The 21236-nt window shown below is 38.1% G+C and overlaps 1 protein-coding gene and 1 long non-coding RNA gene across 4 annotated transcripts in view; one reads left to right on the top strand and one right to left on the bottom strand.

Annotated features, from left to right (window-relative positions):
- The window catches only part of LOC107692829 (galactose-3-O-sulfotransferase 3-like), a 22748-nt gene extending 10298 nt beyond the window's left edge, over window positions 1–12450 (top strand). For 2 of the 3 annotated variants that reach the window (XM_016492036.1, XM_016492037.1), the window contains exons 2-3: window positions 9726–9823; window positions 10683–12450. In XM_016492036.1, the coding sequence (XP_016347522.1) occupies window positions 9741–9823; window positions 10683–11949 (1350 nt within the window). In that variant the 5' untranslated portion in view covers window positions 9726–9740 and the 3' untranslated portion in view covers window positions 11950–12450. Of the gene's footprint in view, window positions 1–4647; window positions 4679–9725; window positions 9824–10682 lie in introns of those variants that run through there. The other variant, XM_016492038.1, reaches the window with a different exon arrangement.
- LOC107692830 (uncharacterized) overlaps window positions 8823–21236 on the bottom strand; it is a 14105-nt gene continuing 1691 nt past the window's right edge. Inside the window, exons 2-3 of the long non-coding RNA XR_001634677.1 lie at window positions 12476–12478; window positions 8823–8899 (exon numbers count right to left, since the gene is read on the bottom strand). This is a non-coding gene — a long non-coding RNA (uncharacterized LOC107692830). The remainder of the gene's footprint in view (window positions 8900–12475; window positions 12479–21236) is intronic.

The following is a 21236-nucleotide window of genomic DNA, read 5'->3' as shown; positions in this document are numbered from 1 at the left end:
TTCTTTATGCACCAAGAGCTTGTAACACTCCAAAGAGAAAGGAAAAATTTAAATAGCATCATATGACCCCTTTAATTATAATATTATTATATTATTAATATAATTAATTACTAATTCTAAAAATGAAGACAGAAATTGATTACTGTTGTACCATTAAAAAAAAAAAAAAAAAAAAAAACTATATTGATTTTGTTTTGCATTTCAAGTTATAATACTAATATATTTTCAAATTCTTCACATTCAAACGTTCAAACCCTTGAGTGTTTCATATTTCAAATCCTCAAGCTTTTATTTTGGCGGAATATCGGTGAAATGCTGTAAACTTCTGTCCACAAAAAGGTTGTAAATGATGTGAATGTGTAAATAAAGTGAAGGACGTGAACGTTGCATTCACAAATGCATGTTAAACCTGCAGAGATTGAGTTGTCTAAACAACGTAAAACAGGCGTAAATCAATAGGTCGTATATATCTAAATTATAGCTTTGCAAGACGGTTGCATCGAATCCCTCAATGCTATTTGTTCTGTTCTTTTGCAACTATAAACTAGCACAGCTGATTAGTGTACAAATGCTTTGCTATTTAAAATAGAAGGACCGTGATTGTTGCACAGCTGTAAATGGTCCCTTTTAAACTGCAATCCTACAAGTCAAGAACATGAGTAAACATCAGCTTGGAGCAGGAATTAGTGTTGTGAAGTAAAGAGACGTCTGCGCATCTAATCTGCTCTTCTCAGGGGTATTTTGGGCAACTGGCGGGTGGATGATGGGACGGTGGACACTTCGTGGGGCATGAACACGCGATGTGAAGAGGACGCAGACCGAGCTGCTGTAGATGGTCATTAAAGGGAGTGGTGTATTAGAGGTAAAAAATGATATAAATACTGTTCAGTTTCTGGCACAAACCGATCGTTTCGTGTCTTAGGACATCAATGTGTCGTCACGAGCCGCAGGGTTTAATTTGGATTTGTCTGTGCATGTTTTTTTTACTCATAGATTTTGTTACCATTGCCATGCATTATACGACTGATAGACTCCAACGGTTGGACTTAAAAATCATAATTTGTGTTCTACTGAAGAAACAAAGTCACCTACATCTTGGATGCCCTGGGGGTAAGCAGATAAACATCAAATTTTCATTTTTGGGTGAACTATCCCTTTAAGTGCTGTGAAAACAACAAACTAAAAACCCATTGTGTCTTTGTATTCTTAAGGCCGTTGTTTCACGTAATCCTTAAAGATGGGTTGAAGGAGCCAGTTGTGAGTGTAACAGTAGTCTCCATCTCAGACGACACGCCTAAAGACTGTTCATGGATCTGATTCTAATGTTTAAGTTGTATGTTTGCTTTGAAATGACAAGATCTTATCTTTTCTGATTGCATCTGTAGAACATTGGATGAGGTTTTTGACCTTTTGTAGATCTTTTGTAGCATTATAGATGTCTTTACTGTTTCTTTTGATCGGTTGGCACTGGCAGCAGTTCTTGTATAATATTTACACATGAAAGGCATGTGGAGCATAAAGTGGGTAATGCCGAAGTGTGACGTGGGCTGTTGTGGTGTAAAATGGCCAAGCATCATTGCAAACATTTGAATTGATCTGATCTGCTTCATGTGTGGCTCATGCATTCGGAGTTCAGAATGGAAACTGTTTTATAATATTATTAGTTGATGTCTGATTTATCATTTGCCATAAAAGAGCTGATGCACTTTCCAATAAAAAGAGAAATGTTTTTTTATGTGTGACATACTTAATAATTAATAAATACTCAATTAATATTCCCACATGGTTTTACACAACATAAACACTGTTAGACATTTCTGTAATTTTTCAAACACCACATACAGATATTGACTGTATTTTTTTTTTAATTGCTGTATACTAACGGCCTCTTTGGCGCCACTCCATTGAGGTTTTTAATTTCCCTCATTTCTTTTGGATACATTTGGATTGACATGATTTGCCTTACAGCTCGAGACTCTCTATCGGACGTGTTAAATCGTTTGTAATGATTGGCAAATCCGCATGTCCTTCGTGTCAGAAACAGTGCGAGCGCTGAGTACTAGAAATATACCGGGGCATCAGTTTACTGTCCAGCATCCATTATAGATATTATCACTGATTATAATGGGTTCTATATTGTCTTTTGTTGCGTCGCGCCGCGGGTTTTGTCCGGGAATTGAACCCATGAGTGGAAGAGATCCGGAGAACATCTGCACTGTGAGTCGATGCACCTCACGAGAGAAGAAGAAAGACCAGCAAGCAGGTAAACATGTATGTTTGTATGTCTGTGTTTTTTTTTTTTAACTGCGCTGTCGTTTCTATTAACAAACGACTTTGTCAGCTTATTGAATTACCAAATTAAAATGATTTTAACGAGCAGCACTTATCTTATTTTTACATGAAGTTAACAAATGTGAAATTGTGTTCAGGTGATAACGTTGGCCAGTAGCTTATTGAGAAAATAAAATCCTATGTTAGCTAGGTTAAACAAAAGTTTTATTGCCGCCTTTCTAGTTTTAGCCTAGTTTATTATAGTTTTTAATGGAATTTAAGATTTACTACATTTTTTGTGTGTTTAAAAGCAAACTGCAATGAAGCATCGAGAAACACATGAGCTTATGCCAGCCACGCTGAAACTGATCATTCATGGCAAGAGAAGAACTTGACTATGATTTTGAGAGGTTTGTGTATTTCATATGGGGTTTGCTTTTTAAAATGTGTAATTTCTCCTTGTTTTTCAGGGAACACATTTCCCTGGCCTACCTTTTGGAGCAGTGCCTGAAGATGCCTTATATGTATTCTCTGGCTGCTTATATTTTTTCCCTATTATTTTTCTGTTGCATTAATATTCTGTGAGGATAAATCCAGAGGATACAACATAATGCACTGCAAAAATTCATAAGACAGGAGAAATGGTGAAGATGCATTGGAAGACTGTGCATATTTAAGTGTTATAAATGCAATGTTTTTAATAAATAATTTTATATTTTGTAATAATTGTCTGTTTGAATTGAATGTCAGTAGTACTACTAGTAGGATAAAAATAAAATGAATTCTATATAAAAATGATAAAATTTAAAGAAAACTATATTCAAATTAATGAATTACAGTAGTGTACTGATGAACTGGATTTTTTACAGTAATTGCACTGTATTATATGATTACAGTACCATGTGGTTAGTGTAAAACTGAAATACATTTATGGTACTTTAAATCTTAATTACAGTAACTTACAGTGTTGCCAGTAAGTTACTGTAAAAACCCTTTGAAATGTCTAAAAGTGAACGATTAACATCGTATTTCCAACAAAACTATTTGAGTTTGCTCAAACCACCTACACTGAAGGAATTGTAGTCAGAAAAGGCTCTTCAAGTCAAATATCTGCTCATATTCCTAAATATAAAGAGTTTATTTAAAAAAATAATTAACTTCTAGTTGCGTGTATGTGTGTGGATGTGGGTTTGCTGATGCTCGTTTTCAAGCTTCATTTACCAGATTAATTTTTTTGGGGGGGATTTAGACAATAATGCCGCATCAGATGTGCAGGCCGAGAGAGAGAGGGGACGTTTCATGCTTTACTGAACCGTGATTACAATAAAATACTCTAGAAGTGCTTTGTGGTGTGATATATTAAGAAAAACTCAAATATAATATCTGAGGCTTCTGTTGCAGTTCCCACAGTCTGTTCTTCACATTTATTTCTTCTTAAGTCCTGTCCAGTACTCAAGCTAGCTTCCTCATCTTAAACAGGAACACTTTTAGAGAAGTTTAACCTATTGTCAACATTTCAGTAATGGATTAGGTGACACCTTTGAAAAAGAAAGATAAATCTAAATGTAAACGAACCCAGCCTTATTAATGTGTTTGCGGATAATATATCTCAACAGGTTGTCCATTGAAAGAGTGTTTTGGGTTTAATGACTTTAAGCTCTATTGACAGCCGGGTTGAGCCTCATTCAGAATTGAATTGTAAAATAGCTTTTAAAGTTCAGGAACTTCAGATGATTTGAATAATCAGTATTTTAAATGACACCAACAGAATTTGTGTGTTAAAGGGGTAGTTCACCAAAAAATGAAAATTCGGTCAACATTTTTATGTTTTCCAAACCTATATGAGTTGATGGTAGCCATTGACTTCCAATAAAAGTGTAAACGTTAAATTGGCAGCTAAGGTTGCCAGAACTTAAAACACATTAGTCACATTTTAGGTTTTACAGATTTAAACAAACATGCAAGGCTCACCTGGTTAGTGGCGTCAATAACTAAACTGATCTATATCCAAGTCCAGTCGCTAATGTTACTATTAGATGTTTTATTTGCTATTTGTAAAATGTTCCAAAGTATTACTTTTGCTTCCAAATACCAGCAGTCAAGTCAACGTCATGAAGAAACCTGCACGATAATCACATGCCGCAGAATATATAATCACGTTTGCATTCTCCACATGCTCCAAATAGGCTTTTAAACTATAAATGTATACAATATACTGTATTTGGGTGATTTTGTTATGTACTCTCAACTATGTTTAGCACATTTTGCCATGTTTAAATTCAATCTGCAGGTTAAAAACTCAGGTTCAAGATGTTTTTTGTCTTTTTAGCTGTATTTTGTAAGCTAGAAAGGTGTGACACAGTTGTGGAGTCCAGTCTGGGATGATTTGAGGCGAAAGAAATTAAAGGTAAATTATGCTTAAAAAACCATTTGTGTGCATTTCGCATGATATATTCATCATAATATTGTGTTTTTAGCTACAGCAGGACTCATTTTGTGTTGCATGTTTATAGCTCGTATCTATAAAAGGAAAGTTGCCTCTATAAAATGAGTCCATCTTGACCCATGCTTAAAAAAGTGTCAGTGCAGTCACTTTAGTGAGGGTCCTAACATTTTTAGACCCGACTAATGACCCTGAGAAATGTTCATACGGTTTCAGCTGAAAATGCCCTGTGAGGAATGCATTCAGTGGTTTAAATCTATAGATTTGAATGAATGAATGAATGTCTAAATGAAGTATGGGTATAGGTCTTTTCTACCCACTTTGTTTCTGTGGTCAACCCTGAGTGCAAAACTGATGAGCTGCAAAGATGCTGCGATTCCTCGAGTTCCTTCTGCCCTCCAGAAATCATCACGTGCAGAAAATCAAGTAGAAACAGAAATGTCAACACAGTAGCCACATATGTAAATGTCACTATTCCTACACTCTTAAAAAAATAAATACATCAGGGGACCTTTTACCACAACTTAAATTACTGCATAGTTGCAAAAATGTAAATTTAAAAAAGTTAAAAATTCTAATTTATTGATTTAATTCAACCTTTTAAGTTGCAAACATTATTTTGCATAAACTTAATGTCTTCATAACTTGTGAAAATTGGCCAGTGGATTTCTAGATCCCAGCATGCAGTGCATAGGACTGGATATGGAGAATAAATATTTAAAATAATTGTTGTGTGTGTGTGTGTGTGTAGAATTAGTTTTTTTGAGAAAGTAAAAATGCACAAAGTTTCCTGTAAGGGGTAGGTTTAGGGGTAAGGTTGGTGTAGGGCAATAGCACATACAGTTTGTACAGTATAAAAACCATTACGCCTATGGAATGTCCCCACAATTCACAAAATCAAACCTGTGTGTGTGTTTTAAGGGAAAGACCTGTTAGCGTTTGCTTTTATGTTTGACATTTAAGACTTTATGTTGATGTTTGTCATTATCATTGTGCTAAAAAGTAGCGCTCATGGCTAAGTTGGGTCTGGCTGTATGAGCCATGACTGCGCACGGGTTTTTATCCAAAGTAAACTTTTAAAAACTCGTCACTCACCATGACAATAGCCAAGGAAGGTGGCATGGTGTTAAAACTTCAATCAACCAACAACGACTGAAAATTCCAGTGACAAGTAATACCTTAGTTGTTCATTAATTTTGCATGTTAATTTAAATTTAACATGTGCTATGGTAGGCTGTTAATTTGAAAGGGGTCATGAATTGAGAAATAAAATTTTCCTTAATGTTTTGACATTTAAGAAGTCGTACTATAAAAATATCCCGTAAGTTCAAAACTTCCTCGTTAGTCCAAAAACAGCTTTTATTGAAACCAAGATCAGAAAACTACTCGTTTCACATTTTGTCACATTATGTTGTAATAATGCAATGAAAGACCGCCTCTGCAGAATCAGATCAGAATCAGAATCTACCTCATCGTATCAAAACTCGAGTTGCAATGATGAGATCACTGCATTCATGTGCTCAACTGTCTGTCATCATTTGCTACAATGAACCTTTCATGCGACAGGAGTAGATCTAAATATAATGCTATAATCAGCACTTTTCAAGATTAGTTCATCTCAATACCTCAGGAAACATTATCAAATAATTAAAAAATGCAGTTCGTCACCCCTTGAACTAGAATATTTCAGATTGTTTCCAGACCTATCAACCTAATTTATGCTACAAATTTGGTGCTATAACCCAGTGTAGTTTGTTGGTTGAACATGGTTTTATTTGAATTTGTCATAACTTCAAAACATAGTTTTTTAGAGTGTATATCTGACCTACCGTGTCCCAGACATCTATAACTTTGCATGCCTGGCTGGACGTTTCTCACGTCACTGCTGGATTGGTCACACAAACTTGGCTGTATCACAGTAACTCGACGCCTTCTCCAGAGAGCGTCTTTCCCCAATCCTACAATAGCACCACTCAGCACCGTCGGATCACAGCTTGACTCTGTGTTTTCCCCCAAAAGCCACATCTTGATTCCAACAAAACAGCACAGATCGGATTCTAATCTCCTTGCCTTCACCTCAACTCTGGCTTTGTGTGGCTTGAGTGACAGGGAATGATCATGAATCTGTTGCGGTATTACTGGTCTTAATGTACCAATAAAGGGATTAGCTGTTATTTTCAAGGAAGATGATGTTTTTAATATATAATTCATAGTTAAATGTGTATTTTCTTTGCTTCTAGTACAGCTTTCACTCTTTTGAAGGTTTTACACTAATTTTGGAACATGGATGCAGGGATATGCTTCACTCTAAAAAAAAATTTGAAAAAAGTTGGAAAAGTTTCCAACAAGGGTTTGAAGAACCATTTTATAGGTTCCCCAAATAACCTTTCAGTGAACGGTTCTTATTTTGTTTCTTAGTGTGAAAAACATTTTAATAACCTGAAGAACGTTCACTTTAAAGAACCTTTGGTGGAATGGAAAGGTTCCAGGGATATTAACGTTTCTTCAACCACAGATGCCAGTAAAGAACTTTTATATTTTTACGATTGTTCCATTCAAATTCAAATGTCAATGAGGCACTGATGTTGGGGGATGGATTTACGTGACTTTTCCAGGTTTAAGATTCACAATTTTAAGTGTGTTCCTCCTCATATATCCAGGTTTTCCAAGTCTGGGAACCTGGTTCTTCCAAGAAAAATGTGAATCAAAATCAAGTCAAGTCTTCAGGCCCCTTTGAAGTTTGCTGATGCCCCCTGGTTTGGAACCAATGCTCTAGATATCGATGTTGTCATCAGCCACTGGCAAAAACCCCATATTGATAGACTACTAATATACACAATGCAATTCAATACACATACAGGGGCTATAATGGTACTGGGGAAGAGTGCAATGTGGTAGAAATAAACAAGAATACAATATAACGCATCCGAATTCTCTTTGATGTCATCAGGAATGTGATTTTCTACCTTAGTCTGGGGTCGATGCACATAACATGTTTTTAAAATTCATGACCAAATCTGAAACTACTGTAGATCTGGGCATTTATAATGTAATAATGTCTTTTATCTCACACTCTAGTGTTGCATACTTGAGTGTGCATAGGTAGGTGGATGGTTGCGTGGGTGATTCATGTCTTCCTCTGCCTCTAATTTATTCTTTCTTCTTGCACAAAAAAGCACAATACCTTTACCAATTTACCTTCCCTCCTTGTACATAATCTGAGCAGCTCTCATGTGCTACCAGATTTTCCTGGATCATTAGAAACACACGCAGTTTAATTAAAGAGCGGGAAATGAGCTGCATCTAACTTTGAGACTCACTAGCCAAAATAAGAGCTTCTTCAAGGTGCTCAAGTAATTTGAAGTTTTAATAGCACATCTCCCCTCAAGCCGCATTGCTTGAAGTATCATTAGTTCCCATATCACCAAAATTGAACAGGTTTAAAGGATTGGTGCAAATCCCTAACTTCAAGTATAATGAATAACAATTATGCCTTAACAAACCACACTATTAATTATTTGCTGTGCCTCCAGAGTCTTTTCCTATGAGCTTTTTTATGTGCTGTTACGTGACAGTGACTGGTCCTCTAAGGAACCACGCGCTCATGCTGTAGGTGATGGTTTATATTACCATTGGAAAAAGAGGCCAAGACACAGACAGCTAGTCGGTGTTGAACTCTGACCTGCAGTATTCATTTGCATCTGCATTTTAAGCTTGACTTTGCCTTCAGTAAAACTAATTTCCTTATATTGGTCGTGGAAAACAGTCACTTTAATGCATTTACTTTTTTTGTTCAATGTACCCTGCTTTACTCCATCCAAACTGTGATTTTTGTGTGTAGCAACCATTTCATTGTCCATTGCACTGCTGTAAAATCTGCAAACAGTCCAGAATGCTATAAAATTATAAAACCAGAAGCAAGTGGTATCAGTTTTTCCATGATATGTTTCAGTGTTTTGTATTGCTAATCTTGGACTAGCATTTCTGCAGTGTGCTTAAAATGAAGGTCATGTCATTTAATTGTCTCGGCTCTTTTTATTGTTGATTGGCATCGGAAGCGAAATGGCTTACCCTATTTGTAATGCTAAAGCTAATTAAACTACTCCACCGCGAGGCGAGCCACCGCCTGTCCCGGACCCTGCCTCCCGGCGCCCCCCGGTTGCCCTTAGTTGGGTGTCTGGTCACCTCAAGTCTTTCGGATGAGACGTTAAACCGAGGTCCTGACTCTCTGTGGTCATTAAAAATCACAAAAAGAGTAGGGGTGTAACCCCGGTGTCCTGGCCAAATTGCCCCCCCTGGCCTTTGTCAATCATGGCCCCCTAATAATCCCCAACCACTTGATTGGCTCTATGACTCTCTCTTCTCTCCACCTTTAGCTGGTGTGTGGTGAGCGCACTGGTGCCGTTGTCCTGTGGCTGCCGTCGCATCATCCAAGTGGATGCTACACACTGGTGGTGGTTGAGGAGAGACCCCCCGCACATGATTGTAAAGCGCTTTGGGTGTACAACAATACACAATAAAGCGCTATATAAATGCATCATTCATTCATTCATTCATTCATACAGTAGTATCAGGGCTTGATCAGTGGAAATAAAGGCAGGTTGTGTAAAAGTGCCATTCGATATGGTGAGAGAGAAAGGGAAAGTGAGATGAGATAACTGTAATTAGAAGCCTAGAGAAGAGGTGGACCTGACTGGTATGGAAGATATCCAAGACTTTGTTAGCATTAGACAGGCAACACTGTCTGAATGCTAATACGTGACACCTGTCCTGTCCTTGTTCTAGGTTTTTGCGTTCTCTTTGTCTCTGAACGTCTGTGTTTGAATGACCCAAAACGTTAAAAAAGGCACTTTGCAATTTGAGATCCAGCTTGTAAGAAAACACTGCCATGGTTGGCACAATCAATTAATTTTTGTGCTCATGAATTTATGTTGCTGCAGAGAGCATACTTGGTGTTTTGGATGCATGTTAAATGTATACCTTTGTAAATTCCCATTATTCTCTTTTGCAGTGAACGAACCTGGAGATGTCTCAGAAGAAGATATTCCTAGTATTGATTGCAATCAGTACTGTCAGCTTGCTTCTGCACCATGGGGGTCACTTGAACTTGTAAGAGCCTTTGAAGAACGATCCCTCCATTTGTCCCTACCTCGTTCCTATTGATGCACCAAAAATATTTTTTTTACCAAAATGAGCAATGAGCCATTTCTCTATTTGTAGCTCTCTTGTAGCTCTATGAAGACACTGACAGTCAAAATGCATCTTATGCCAAGTTCACACTGCACGATTTTAGCCCCGATTTTCACTCGCCGACAAATGCCCGATATTGGAGGCAAAAAGGTGCTTGTTATTTCCTTATCACTTCTCGCATGCGTTTGGTTGTGAAACGTAGTTTGCAAACCAGACAGATTTGTCGGCGATTCTTCCTATTCTAAAGTCATGCAGTGTGTAACCTCCTGTCGCCGATCCATTGTGCAATGTGAACACAGCAGAAACTGAATGCTGCCCCAGATAGTCGTGCAGTGTGTGAAAACAACGGTGATCCGACGACTTTGAAAATCATGCAGTGTGAACTCGGCATTAGGGGAAGCATTAATTTAATGCACTGTTTTGGTCTCCAAAACTATTTTGGCCAAATATTTGCAGTTTCAGAAGCATCACTACTCGTTCCTCATTTCTGTCACCATTTGTTTTTAGTCTATTCCATTTGATTCTGGCTTGATCTTGGCTGGTTTAGCTGTTTGACTAATTGATCTCCCAACTTGACCAAATCCCCAAAATGTCAAAAACCAGCATACCAGACCAGAAGTAGCCAGCTGAAATCAGTAAACCAGCTAAGGCTTGATTAAGTTTTATCAGTAGGGTATTTTTGTTTTTGCTTTTCCATTTTTCTGATCTTTCAACATTGATTTTGAAAACTGACTGTATTTTCTTGATTTGTGCTTTAACTCTCCCTCTCTGATTGCAGGACGTTGGAGGCATTCTGGTTGGGCTGTCCATCCTCTATGACCTCCTCCACCCAGGGCAGCAGTGGACCTTCTGCTAAACACACCAGTGTAGCCTTCCTGAAGACGCACAAAACCGCCAGCTCCACTGTGCAGAACATCCTCTTCCGCTTTGCTGAACGCAACAACCTCACTGTGGCATTGCCTATTACCACCTGTGACCACCAGTTCTGCTACCCTCGACCATTCAGTGCCCACTTTGTTCATCCACACACTACACCACCTGACATCATCACCAATCACTTACGGTTCAGCCGGGCTGAGCTACGACGCCTCATGCCCAACAACACATTCTACATCACGATATTGCGGGAACCGGGAGCAATGTTTGAGTCTCTGTTTACCTACTTCAATCAGTACTGTCTTAGCTTTAAACGTGTCCCAAATGGCTCTTTAGAGACTTTCCTGGACCACCCTTGGAGCTACTATCGTCCAGAAGAGAAGGATTCAATGTATGCGAGAAATACACTGACCTTTGACCTAGGCGGTGATAAAGACTGGCCATTTTCAGAGGCGGCAGCGTATGCGAAACGATTCGCCGTAGAGATGGAGCGAGTGTTCTCCTTGGTTATGATCGCGGAATACTTTGACGAATCTTTGGTGCTGCTACGCCGCCTGTTGTCTTGGGATCTCGACGACGTTCTGTATGTCAGTCTCAACATGCGCACGCCTGACTCCAAGAGCAGCCTTTCCAGTGAAAATGCGGCCAAAATCAGAGCCTGGAACGCTATAGATTCCGTCCTGTATGATTACTTCAATGCCTCGTTGTGGCGACAGCTGAGAGAGTTGGGACTATCGTGCGTTGAGCGGGAAGTCCAGCTGTTGCGTCAGTCTCGTGACCGACTTGTCCGCAGGTGCTTCGGAGGGCATTTGCCACCGCTTCGCTCTGCTGCACAGATCACGAATAAGGAATTACGGCCTTGGCAGCCCAGTGCCAAAGTGGCAATCGTTGGGTATGATTTACCGGTTAACATAACACAAAAAGGCCATGCTCCTCCACCAGACGAGTGTCTAAAGATGATAATGCCGGAGGTGCAATACACACGGCTGCTGCTGCGCTCAGAGTCCCTACGTTATCGAAAGCGGTTTCCATTACGGAGCTCCCAGCAGACTTCACGAACTGTGGGACAAGTACGGGCACACAAAGAATCCCCAGCTCCGAGTTTGAATCCGCGACCCTCAGAGACTATGTCTCGGAGCACCAAAGGAGCGCTACGGCTTTCCCAATGACCAGTGCGAAAGGATAGTTAAGCTTCTTTCCTTTTATTCCCCGTTCCTTGCAGCTAAATGTCCATGAGATGTTGGAATTACTTGAAAGCTTGAGGTCATACCTCATTTGTATTGGATGTGAGCACAACCAAACGTACGCTTACAACATAACTGTTCTAAAAGTTAGAAAAATCTTTGTGTGTTTCTCAAATTGAAATGTAAAAAGGTGAAGGAAAATATACATTGAAGTCTAAAAGCTGATATCTGGAATGTGTCTCAAACTCTCAAGGACTATCTCTCCACATACATTCCATCATACACTGTATGTGTTTGTATTTAAGCCATCATTACCCTTCTGGAAAATCCTAAATTAGCTTAAGTTTGTACCTGGTTTTAAATGGTTTCTAGCTAGTTGAAGCTAATCTCATATCATTGCTGGTCCAAGCTTGTATTGAAGGTTGATCAGCTGTATTACCAGCTGGTGATGTTTAGATGACCTGGCAGATCATCTTGGTCAAGCTTGATTAGTACTACCTTGATAGACTACCAGCTACAAACCAATTTGATGTGACCTTGATAATATATATATTTTTTTCTTCTGGTAATTGCATTTGAGCATTTTAAGGCTTCCTTTTTACCAACAGCAATCTGTTTGCAGGGGCGTGTCTAGAGCATTTTTAATGGGGGGGCCAGTCGGGGGCACTGGCTCAATGAAGGAAATCCGCTTGGGAGTGGAGAGATTCGTCCTCGCGCACATGGATCGCGTAACATTATGCGCTCTCGACATTGTCATTAAGATCACACTATAGAAACCGCCTAAAATTAGAAATTTACTAAAAACAAGCCTATGGCAAGACATCTGGTAGGGAGGGCACCTGGGGTGGCCAGCCAAATTTCAGGGGGGGCCGGTGCCACCCCTGGCCACCACATAGACACTGTTTGAGTGTGAACTTTTACACATGCTTATCAACATACTGACAGCTGCACCTGAGCCACAAATCACCATAATTGACTCTTCAGTTGTGGTCCAAAAAACCCAGCATCATGTGTCGATGATGATGCAGCCATGTCGAAGGACATTTAAATATTTAATCATTTAATCTTTAGCCTCTCCTTTGGCAGCGCTAGGGTTACACAGCCCTACATTTTTATGAGGCCACTATGGACCAGGCCAGAGAGGTTCATCCTTGACTAGAAGCCTCAGAGAAACTCAATGGTGACAAATCAGTTAATCTACTTTGAAGAATCATCACTATATGTCATAAGCCAGAGTGAGCAGTGTGTTAGTTTCATCTTTATGTGTTTTTCGGGATAATGATTATTTTCTGGATTATAATGCAGTGCACTTGCAAATATGTAACTTATGTAGGCTAATTAAATTATATTAGGAAATATAGCTCCAAATTGTCTAAGACATACTCTACACAGTAAATGCAAACACTTCTAGCTGCGCACAAATTATTTTAACAATACTTGTTTGCATACTTGCGTAGAGTGTGCTTCTTGCCTAACTTTTCTTTACTGGAGCTTCACTTAAAGGCACTGTGATGTAGAGGTACTGGGTGGTGACCGAACAAATGGTGGCCACCCTCATTAAGAGTCATGCCAGTTGAATGTAAGAACATTGCTCCAATCTGAACATTGTTCTGTGTACTGCTGAGGTGTCTCCACAAACAAAGTTGGGAAACACTTATTTAGGGCACCAAATAGAAAATGAATACCTCTGAAAGAACAGCCTCTTAAAGAACATCGTTTCTAATATTGGTTTCTTTGCTGTTCAAAGAAAGAGGAATTTATTCTTGGACAGGATGAAGCTAAATTTGCTGTTCTCACTTGAACTTTCCCGCAATAAGAATTCCCTTCGTACTGAAGTGAGGTTTTAATTTTGAAAACCTCAAGTCATAATTCTCATCCTTCATTTGGAAACATCTCACGTATTTCTTCAGACGTACTGTATTTTAGAGAATAATATTTGGAGCAATATAGCAATGGTATGTACGCCATAACACAATTACTAGTCAAATGAAGGAATGTAGATTAAAGCATCATGAGCGCCTTGAAACAATTATCCACCCATAAACCAACTCCTATTTTTAGGAGTGCTAGATGATACCTAAAGAAATACTGTTAGTGTTTGTTGTGAACATACGGTCTGGATCTATGAATCCCAAATCTCATCCAAAATCCTCATGTTTCAAAATTTGAAATACCTCAGATAATACAATTAAAACTGTTGTTAATGGAAGCGTCTAAGTCCTTAAAGACAGCCAAGACATTAGACATGTAGAAAGTGCTCTTTGATTGTATATAATGTACTTTCTGTTGAACATAACACAATTTTGAGTTTAAATTTAAAGATGAACTTTGAACACGCAACTCAGTCTTCATTCTTGTTTGGGCTAGAAAACCTCTCGGTAGGAAATGCTGGAGACAATTCAATGTTGTTGTTGTTGTTGTTTTTTTTGTTATCTTTGATGTATTGTAAGAAGAATTAGAAGTAAAGCATGGAGTGATTTGCCATAATTTACTGTATACAAAGAATCTGCTGTGCAACCGGATGACCTTTTCATAAAGACTGTGAAGAGAGAGACTTTCATGCTTTTTGTGCTGGATGATTTGATGACAATAGATGTTTTTCCATCAAATTCATTCTTCCATACTCTATTTATTTAACTGCTACATTCAATTAATTTTTAGGGGCTTTGAATAAGATGCTTCTGACAATCAGAGGTTGGCTTCTGAAGCTGTGTAATGAGAGATGTGAAAACATTGACCATTAAAGCTGGAAAAACAACATCCTTCTGGCTCATGTGCTTCATTCCAGTCATCAGGTTTTATCTTTTTGTCTGTTTTCATATTGCTTTGCAGTGTTTTATAAACATCTACCACTATCACGGGTTTGTCATTAATCTATAGGAGCTGCTGAAAAATGAAAGGTGAGTAATAAAACGGTTTTTACACAGTCACTTGGGGATGGATGTCAGTCAGCAGGTTTCTTTGTCACTCTTTCAATAGTTACGTAACCACAGAAAGCCTTTCATTAAATAGACGATACGCTAATGTGTGTTTCTGTTCATTTTCATTAGTTCTTCCAAAGTAGTTTTGTGATTTTTATACTTACTTCAACTTCAGTACTTTAGGTTAAAGAAAGTTAAAGAAAATGAGAATGCAATGTGCTTGCCTTGGCCTTACATTTCCAATGTGACATTGATTTTGACAAGTTAATTGATTTTTATTGTACAAGAAAGAGAAATAAATGTGATTTTACACATTTAAAAAAAATTATTTCCTGCAGATTTTACGAGGGCTATAAGTAAATCATAAATCATAATAAATTTGATGAATTACCAGAATGTCAAGTATTCTTGTAGAGGAGAATAATACTGTTGTGACCGTGGTTTCCATTTCAAACTGCTGTGCTTGACATTTTTAAAGACACTTTTGGTGTCTCTAACGGGCAGTGCTTTTGTCAGCATTTATTCATAGTAATTCACCCAGCAGGGTCCTTTTTACATCTGGATAACAAAAGTTTTAATATAACGGAAAATGACACCATAGGTCTCATACTTCAAATAGGACATACCTGAACCAAATCAACAGAATATCACCCCCTTACAAAAATTAGCCATGGTTTTATTATAATAAAAGTGTAGTGACCTTGTTTTTTTTTTGCCGTATTGATTACCATTTGTATAACCACCGTTTTAGGCAAATACCGTGGTTACACTATGGTTGGTGTAGCAAAACCATGGTTAATTTGTGATTACCATGGTTTAACTATAGTAACCATGTTTTTGGTTTTGTAGTAAAACTGCACAGTGTGAAACGATGCGGTGTTGGAATATTACGGCTAGATGATTAGCAACCGACAGCCAATAGCACACCTCATTTTCACATGTTTTGGGCTGTCATGGAAACACCGTGCCTTGTATAAACAGTCGTTTCAGCGTTTGAGGGGAAATATGACAGATAATAAAAGAAAACACGTGAATTGGAGTACAGAAAAGACTTTTTATCTTGGCTTTCATCTTATCATTTCATTCTTACCTTTATAGTATGAAAGTCCATTTAGGTAAACTCAATAAGGTATATTTTAGAAAGATGCGCAATGCTAAGGCCGTTATGTGAACAGATCACGTGCTGCGTTTGTCCAATCAGTGAAAGGGACACTGCAAATACAGTGTATTTAGTATTTAATAGGAGTTTACAGTGTGAAACGTCAGCTTGTAAATACATTAAACTAATTACTAACCCTGCAAATTATGAGCAGCTTGAAACATGAAGAAAGATAAACAAGGATTCCGCTTACCCAGGGTTAAAGCCCTTAAAGGGATAGTTCACCCAAAAATGAACATTTGATGTTTGATGTTTATCTGCTTACCCCCAGGGCGTCCAAGATGTAGGTGACTTTGTTTCTTCAGTAGAACACAAACGGAGATTTTTAAGTCAAACCGTTGCATTCTGTCAGTTCTATAATGGAAGTGAATTGGAATCACGGCTTTGGGAGTTAAAAAACATACACAAACAAAACCAAATTAAACCCTGCGGCTCGTGACGATACATTGATGTGTAAAGACACAAAACGATCGGTCTGTGCAAGAAACTGAACAGTGTTTATATCGTTTTTTACCTCTGATTCACGCAATGTCCGCAATGTCCGAACTGTCCTGAGCGCGTTCTCAACAGCCGGCGCCTGACTCGTCTTCTTCTTCTTCTTCTTGCTTTACGGCGGATCACAGACTTATAAGTGCATTACCGCCACCTATCTCTCAAATGGACCATTGACACTCTATCTACAATGCTCCTGTAGCTTTATGATGCATCAGCGCTGTGTGTGTTTGCTGCCATTCTGTCGGTGGTTACCCTGCGGCATTAGAGAGTTAAGTGTGTGTGTGTGTGTGTCCTGTCTCTAACCAAGCAGATCAGTATATATATATATATATATATATATATATATATAGACTGTGTCTGTGAATATTAAACTGCAAAAAGACGATTAGCAATAAGCCCCAAGAAGCCATGGTTTACAGTGAATTTATAACAGCTAAGGGGCGTTGTTAGGCACGACGTGAATGTAGTTCCTCATAAACGGTTGTGGTTCCAACAAAGTGGTTGCCAAGCAACACACGAATGTACAACACCTTCGTCATATCATATTTATTAATATTAATATTTTTTGGTTTTTATTTACATTTGTTAAAATGTTAACAACTTTGTGTGTTTTTGTCATGACATTATTATTATTTTAAATTTGTCAGTGTAGTTTTTATTCATTTTTATTTCAGTTTTAGGTATTTTAGCACAAAGTTAAACTGAATCAAAATAAGAAATGTTGCCTTGGCAGCTATAGCTGAAATAAAATAACTTTATATTTTAATATTGTATTTCAGTTAAGTTTATTTTAAGTGCTATACCTTTTTTACAACAAATTTAACATAATGTATTTTTTACAGTGATCACTTTATATAAATTACATATTTATATAAAGTATATCAAATATGATTAATTTAGCTTTAAATTACACAATTATTAACCCTTAAACACCTTATTTGTCTGATGGAATATAAAAATCTTACAGAAATTGAATTTAACAAGCTGTAAAATGCACAAGCTGACCAGTGAGAGAGAAAAAAGGTGAGGGAGAGATAAAGAGAAGATGGCAGAGGAAATCTCCAGCAAACAGACGCGGAGAGCAGAATAATGTGTGTGTGGTGTGAGAGAGTGGGTGCAGACGACCCTTCAGAGGAAAAAACAGATGAGTAGATGAAAAACAGCAGATAAGGATGATGGGAGATTTTAACACTAAGCAGTAAAGATTTAAAGCCCTTCATTGCCCCAAACACGCACACGCTGGCAGTTTAGTCTTTGAGCAAACGGCCTGATCTTTCAGCAACAGACTAAATATTTATGGTGCTCGTGCTCAGAGGTGAATTATTCAGGACTCTTACAGACCCTGCAGCCAATAGAGACTTTCAGAGATCAACTCCGTCACCAGAATAAATAAGCCTAACTGCCCTGAGGAATGTACTGGATGTGTGTGTGCCCTTCAATAAACGCTTCCTATGACAAAAATGGCTTAATAAACATGCTTAATATGAAAATGCAGAAAGGTTACTGTGAAGGTCAAGTTTTAGGTTAGAAACTATCATTAGCTCTGGATGAAAACAATTGAGGTCAATGGAAAATCCTCAGTGTGATAGAATAATAAGTGTGAGTGTGTGTGTGTGTGTGTGTGTGTGTGTGTGTGTGTGTGTGTACAGATTGCAGGCCGCTCAGGGCAAAGACGTAACAGCTTGTGCGGCGCTGCTCTGTCGCAGCCAACTTAAGACTTCTTTAGACTGCTGAGATATTGTGGATTGTGCCACACAAACCATTCAAATGCTTCATCAATGAGATATATTTATTACATTTTTTTTAAGGAAATTTACTTTTATTCAGCAAGGATGCACTAAATTGGTCAAAAATGGCAGTAAGAACATTTAAAATCTTACAAAATATTTCTATTTCAAATAAATGTTGTTCTTTTCAACTTTATCAATGAATCCTGAAAAAAGGTTTCCACAAAAATATGAAGCAGCACAACTGTTTGCAGCATTGATAATAATCAGAAATGTTTCATGAGCAGCAAATCAGCATATTATTATGATTTCTGAAGGATCATGTGACACTGAAGACTGGAGTAATGATGCTGAAAATTCAGATCTGATCACAGAAATAAATTACATTTTTAAATGTAGTACAATAGAAAAGTTATTTTAAATGGTAATATTTCACAATATTACTGTTTTTACTGTAATACAACACAAAAGCAGATGTTTTGAAGAATGTCTAAAGTCATTGTCTTTAATGCAATGAAAGTGAATGAGGATGGATGCTGTCAAGCTCCATTAAAGACAAAAAGCAGCATAAAAGTACCTGAAAATCACTCATACAACTTGTGCTATGTTACAAGTCTTCTGAAGTCATATAATGCTTCATCTGAGGGAAAGGCTGTATTCATCAAAAACCTGGTTTTGCAAATCTAACTTGACCGCTGTGGCCACTATTTACTTTTTTATTGTATGGAAAAGAGCAGCTAAAACCTTTAAAAGTAATAATAAAGAAAGTTTTGACTAGCAAATATTTAAAATCAGTTGATATTTCAGTTAATTTGTCACACTGGAATGGAAAGTCTATTTGTTTGTTAAAAATGTTTGGCACTGACCTTTTAATTTTAAGTTTAAAAACATTAAGTAAATAAATAAATGTTGATGTTCCAGTTAATTCATCACACTGGAAGTGGAAAGTCAAGTTGAGCGCATTGCATAATGGCATATAGTTTGTTTTTGTACTGCCCCTTTTGGTCAAAGTAGAAGGGCATTTGAACTTGCACGCATGCATTTGCATATAAAGTTGAGTAGTCTGTGCCATTCTGAACATATCTGCATTAAATCTTCACCTTCAGTGTTTATTTTTCCTTAACCAGATCTGAGACTGGTGAAGACTGACGATAGGATCTCCACTTCATTTGGTATATCGGGCTGTAAAGCACAACAACCGACATCCCGCCTGGATCGACGAGCCATCGAGACTCGTATGACAAGATGAACAAGATTTTGCTCTTAACTAAAGAGCCACGGCTCGATATTACCAGAGGGGTCAAGAGTACCTCCGATTGCACAGAGCAAGTGAAGGCAGATGTGCCATCATTAAACATCAATACTGCATCGCCTATATGGGGCCCTTGGGAGGCCGTTTCCAATCTATAGCTCTCAATCTTTTTCCCATCTATGTGTTTCTGAAAGCCCCTGTAACTCAAACCCTAAAGAAAAGCTCATGGATATTAGGTAATCCGAGTTGTTTTTCACTAGTCACTATGCTGTGGGGCAGCTTGTGTTTTTGTGCGTGTGCAAATGTGCAATACGACCCCCCTTCAGGCTCTGGTTTTTAAAGAACTGCAATCGAGTCTGAAATCAAGCCTGGCCATTCTGTGCGGGGCCTCAGAGGGAGCGACGGCTCTCAGAATTGGATTACATTGTGTGAATGGGGTCTGTTCCCCTTGGATGGGTTCTCCGCAGGACCCCCTACTGTCACGCCACTGCTCATTACGGTTAATCTATGGATGCGAGCGCCCGGTTTTCCCACGCAGAACCGCCTGTGAGGTCGGAGACTGAGGTTTAAGAATGAATGTAAAGGCTCTTTTCAAGCTTTGCCATGTGATGATTTCATGGCCAGATTTAATTCTCCAGACATCATCTAATTTGGAATTTTCTTGCACAAGTGGCAAAAGGTGCGATTGTTGCAGAATGGAAAGATTGATTATGATAGTAATCTCTCATGATTGTTTTGCACGAGAGAGCGGTCAAACTGTTGTGCTGTTGATTAATTTGGCTGTAGATGTAAAGGGATTACACAGATGTGTCCGTCTTGTTTTGGGACATGTTTGTTTGGATGTGTAAACGCTCATCAAACGCTAAACCCTTCCTCCAATTACTCATCCATCATTCCCGCTTTTCAATTACTCTTCTTTCCATTTGTGGTTAGATAATGACCCTTGTTCTTACGATTAGTTTAGTCGTTCTTTCTTTCTTTCTGTTGTTCTTTCATTTCTGTCTGTCGTTTTTTGTCCCTCTGTGTGTCTGTTGTTCATCTATCAATATTCATCTATATTTCTTTTTTTTTTTTTTTACTCCTCTGGTTGCCTCTACTGTTTTATTATCCCTTTACCATCTCTCTTTCACACAGGCTGTACCATCTCATCTTTCTTTCGGTCTGTCATTCTTTTGTGTCTGTCTGTCTGTTCTATTTTTTCTATATTTCTAATTGGCATTTGTTTTTGTCTCCTTTGGTTCCTTCTATTATTCGTTCTGTTTTTCCTTCTATATGACGTACATTCTTTTTGTTTGTCTGTTGTTATTTTGTCTGTCTGTCATACTTTTTCTGTCTATTGTTCTTTTTTCTGTCTGTCTTTCAATCTGTCACTCATTCTTTCTGTCTGTTATTCTTTTCTGTCCATCTGTGTCTGTTGTTCTTTCTTTCTTTTCTGTATTTCTATCTGTCATTCTTTTTGCCTCTTTTTCTGTCTGTTGTTTAGTTCCTTCTGCCTGTCATTATTTTCTTTCCATCTGTCACTCTTTTCTGTCTGTTGTTATTTCTTTCTGACTTTTTTCCCCTTCTTACTTTTCTTAGATCAGGTGTGTACTGTCCTGCAGAGTTTAGCTCCAAGCATAAATAAAAAACACACCTGAAGCAGCTAATCAAGTTCTTCAGGATCACTAGAAGCTTCCCGGCAGGTGTGTTGGAGCCCAATCCTTGGCCGTCCAGGAGCA

Source organism: Sinocyclocheilus anshuiensis, unplaced genomic scaffold (assembly GCF_001515605.1).
Source record: "Sinocyclocheilus anshuiensis isolate Anshui unplaced genomic scaffold, SAMN03320099.WGS_v1.1 scaffold674, whole genome shotgun sequence".
NCBI lineage: Eukaryota > Metazoa > Chordata > Actinopteri > Cypriniformes > Cyprinidae > Sinocyclocheilus > Sinocyclocheilus anshuiensis.
This window is presented reverse-complemented; position numbering and strand designations above follow the sequence as displayed.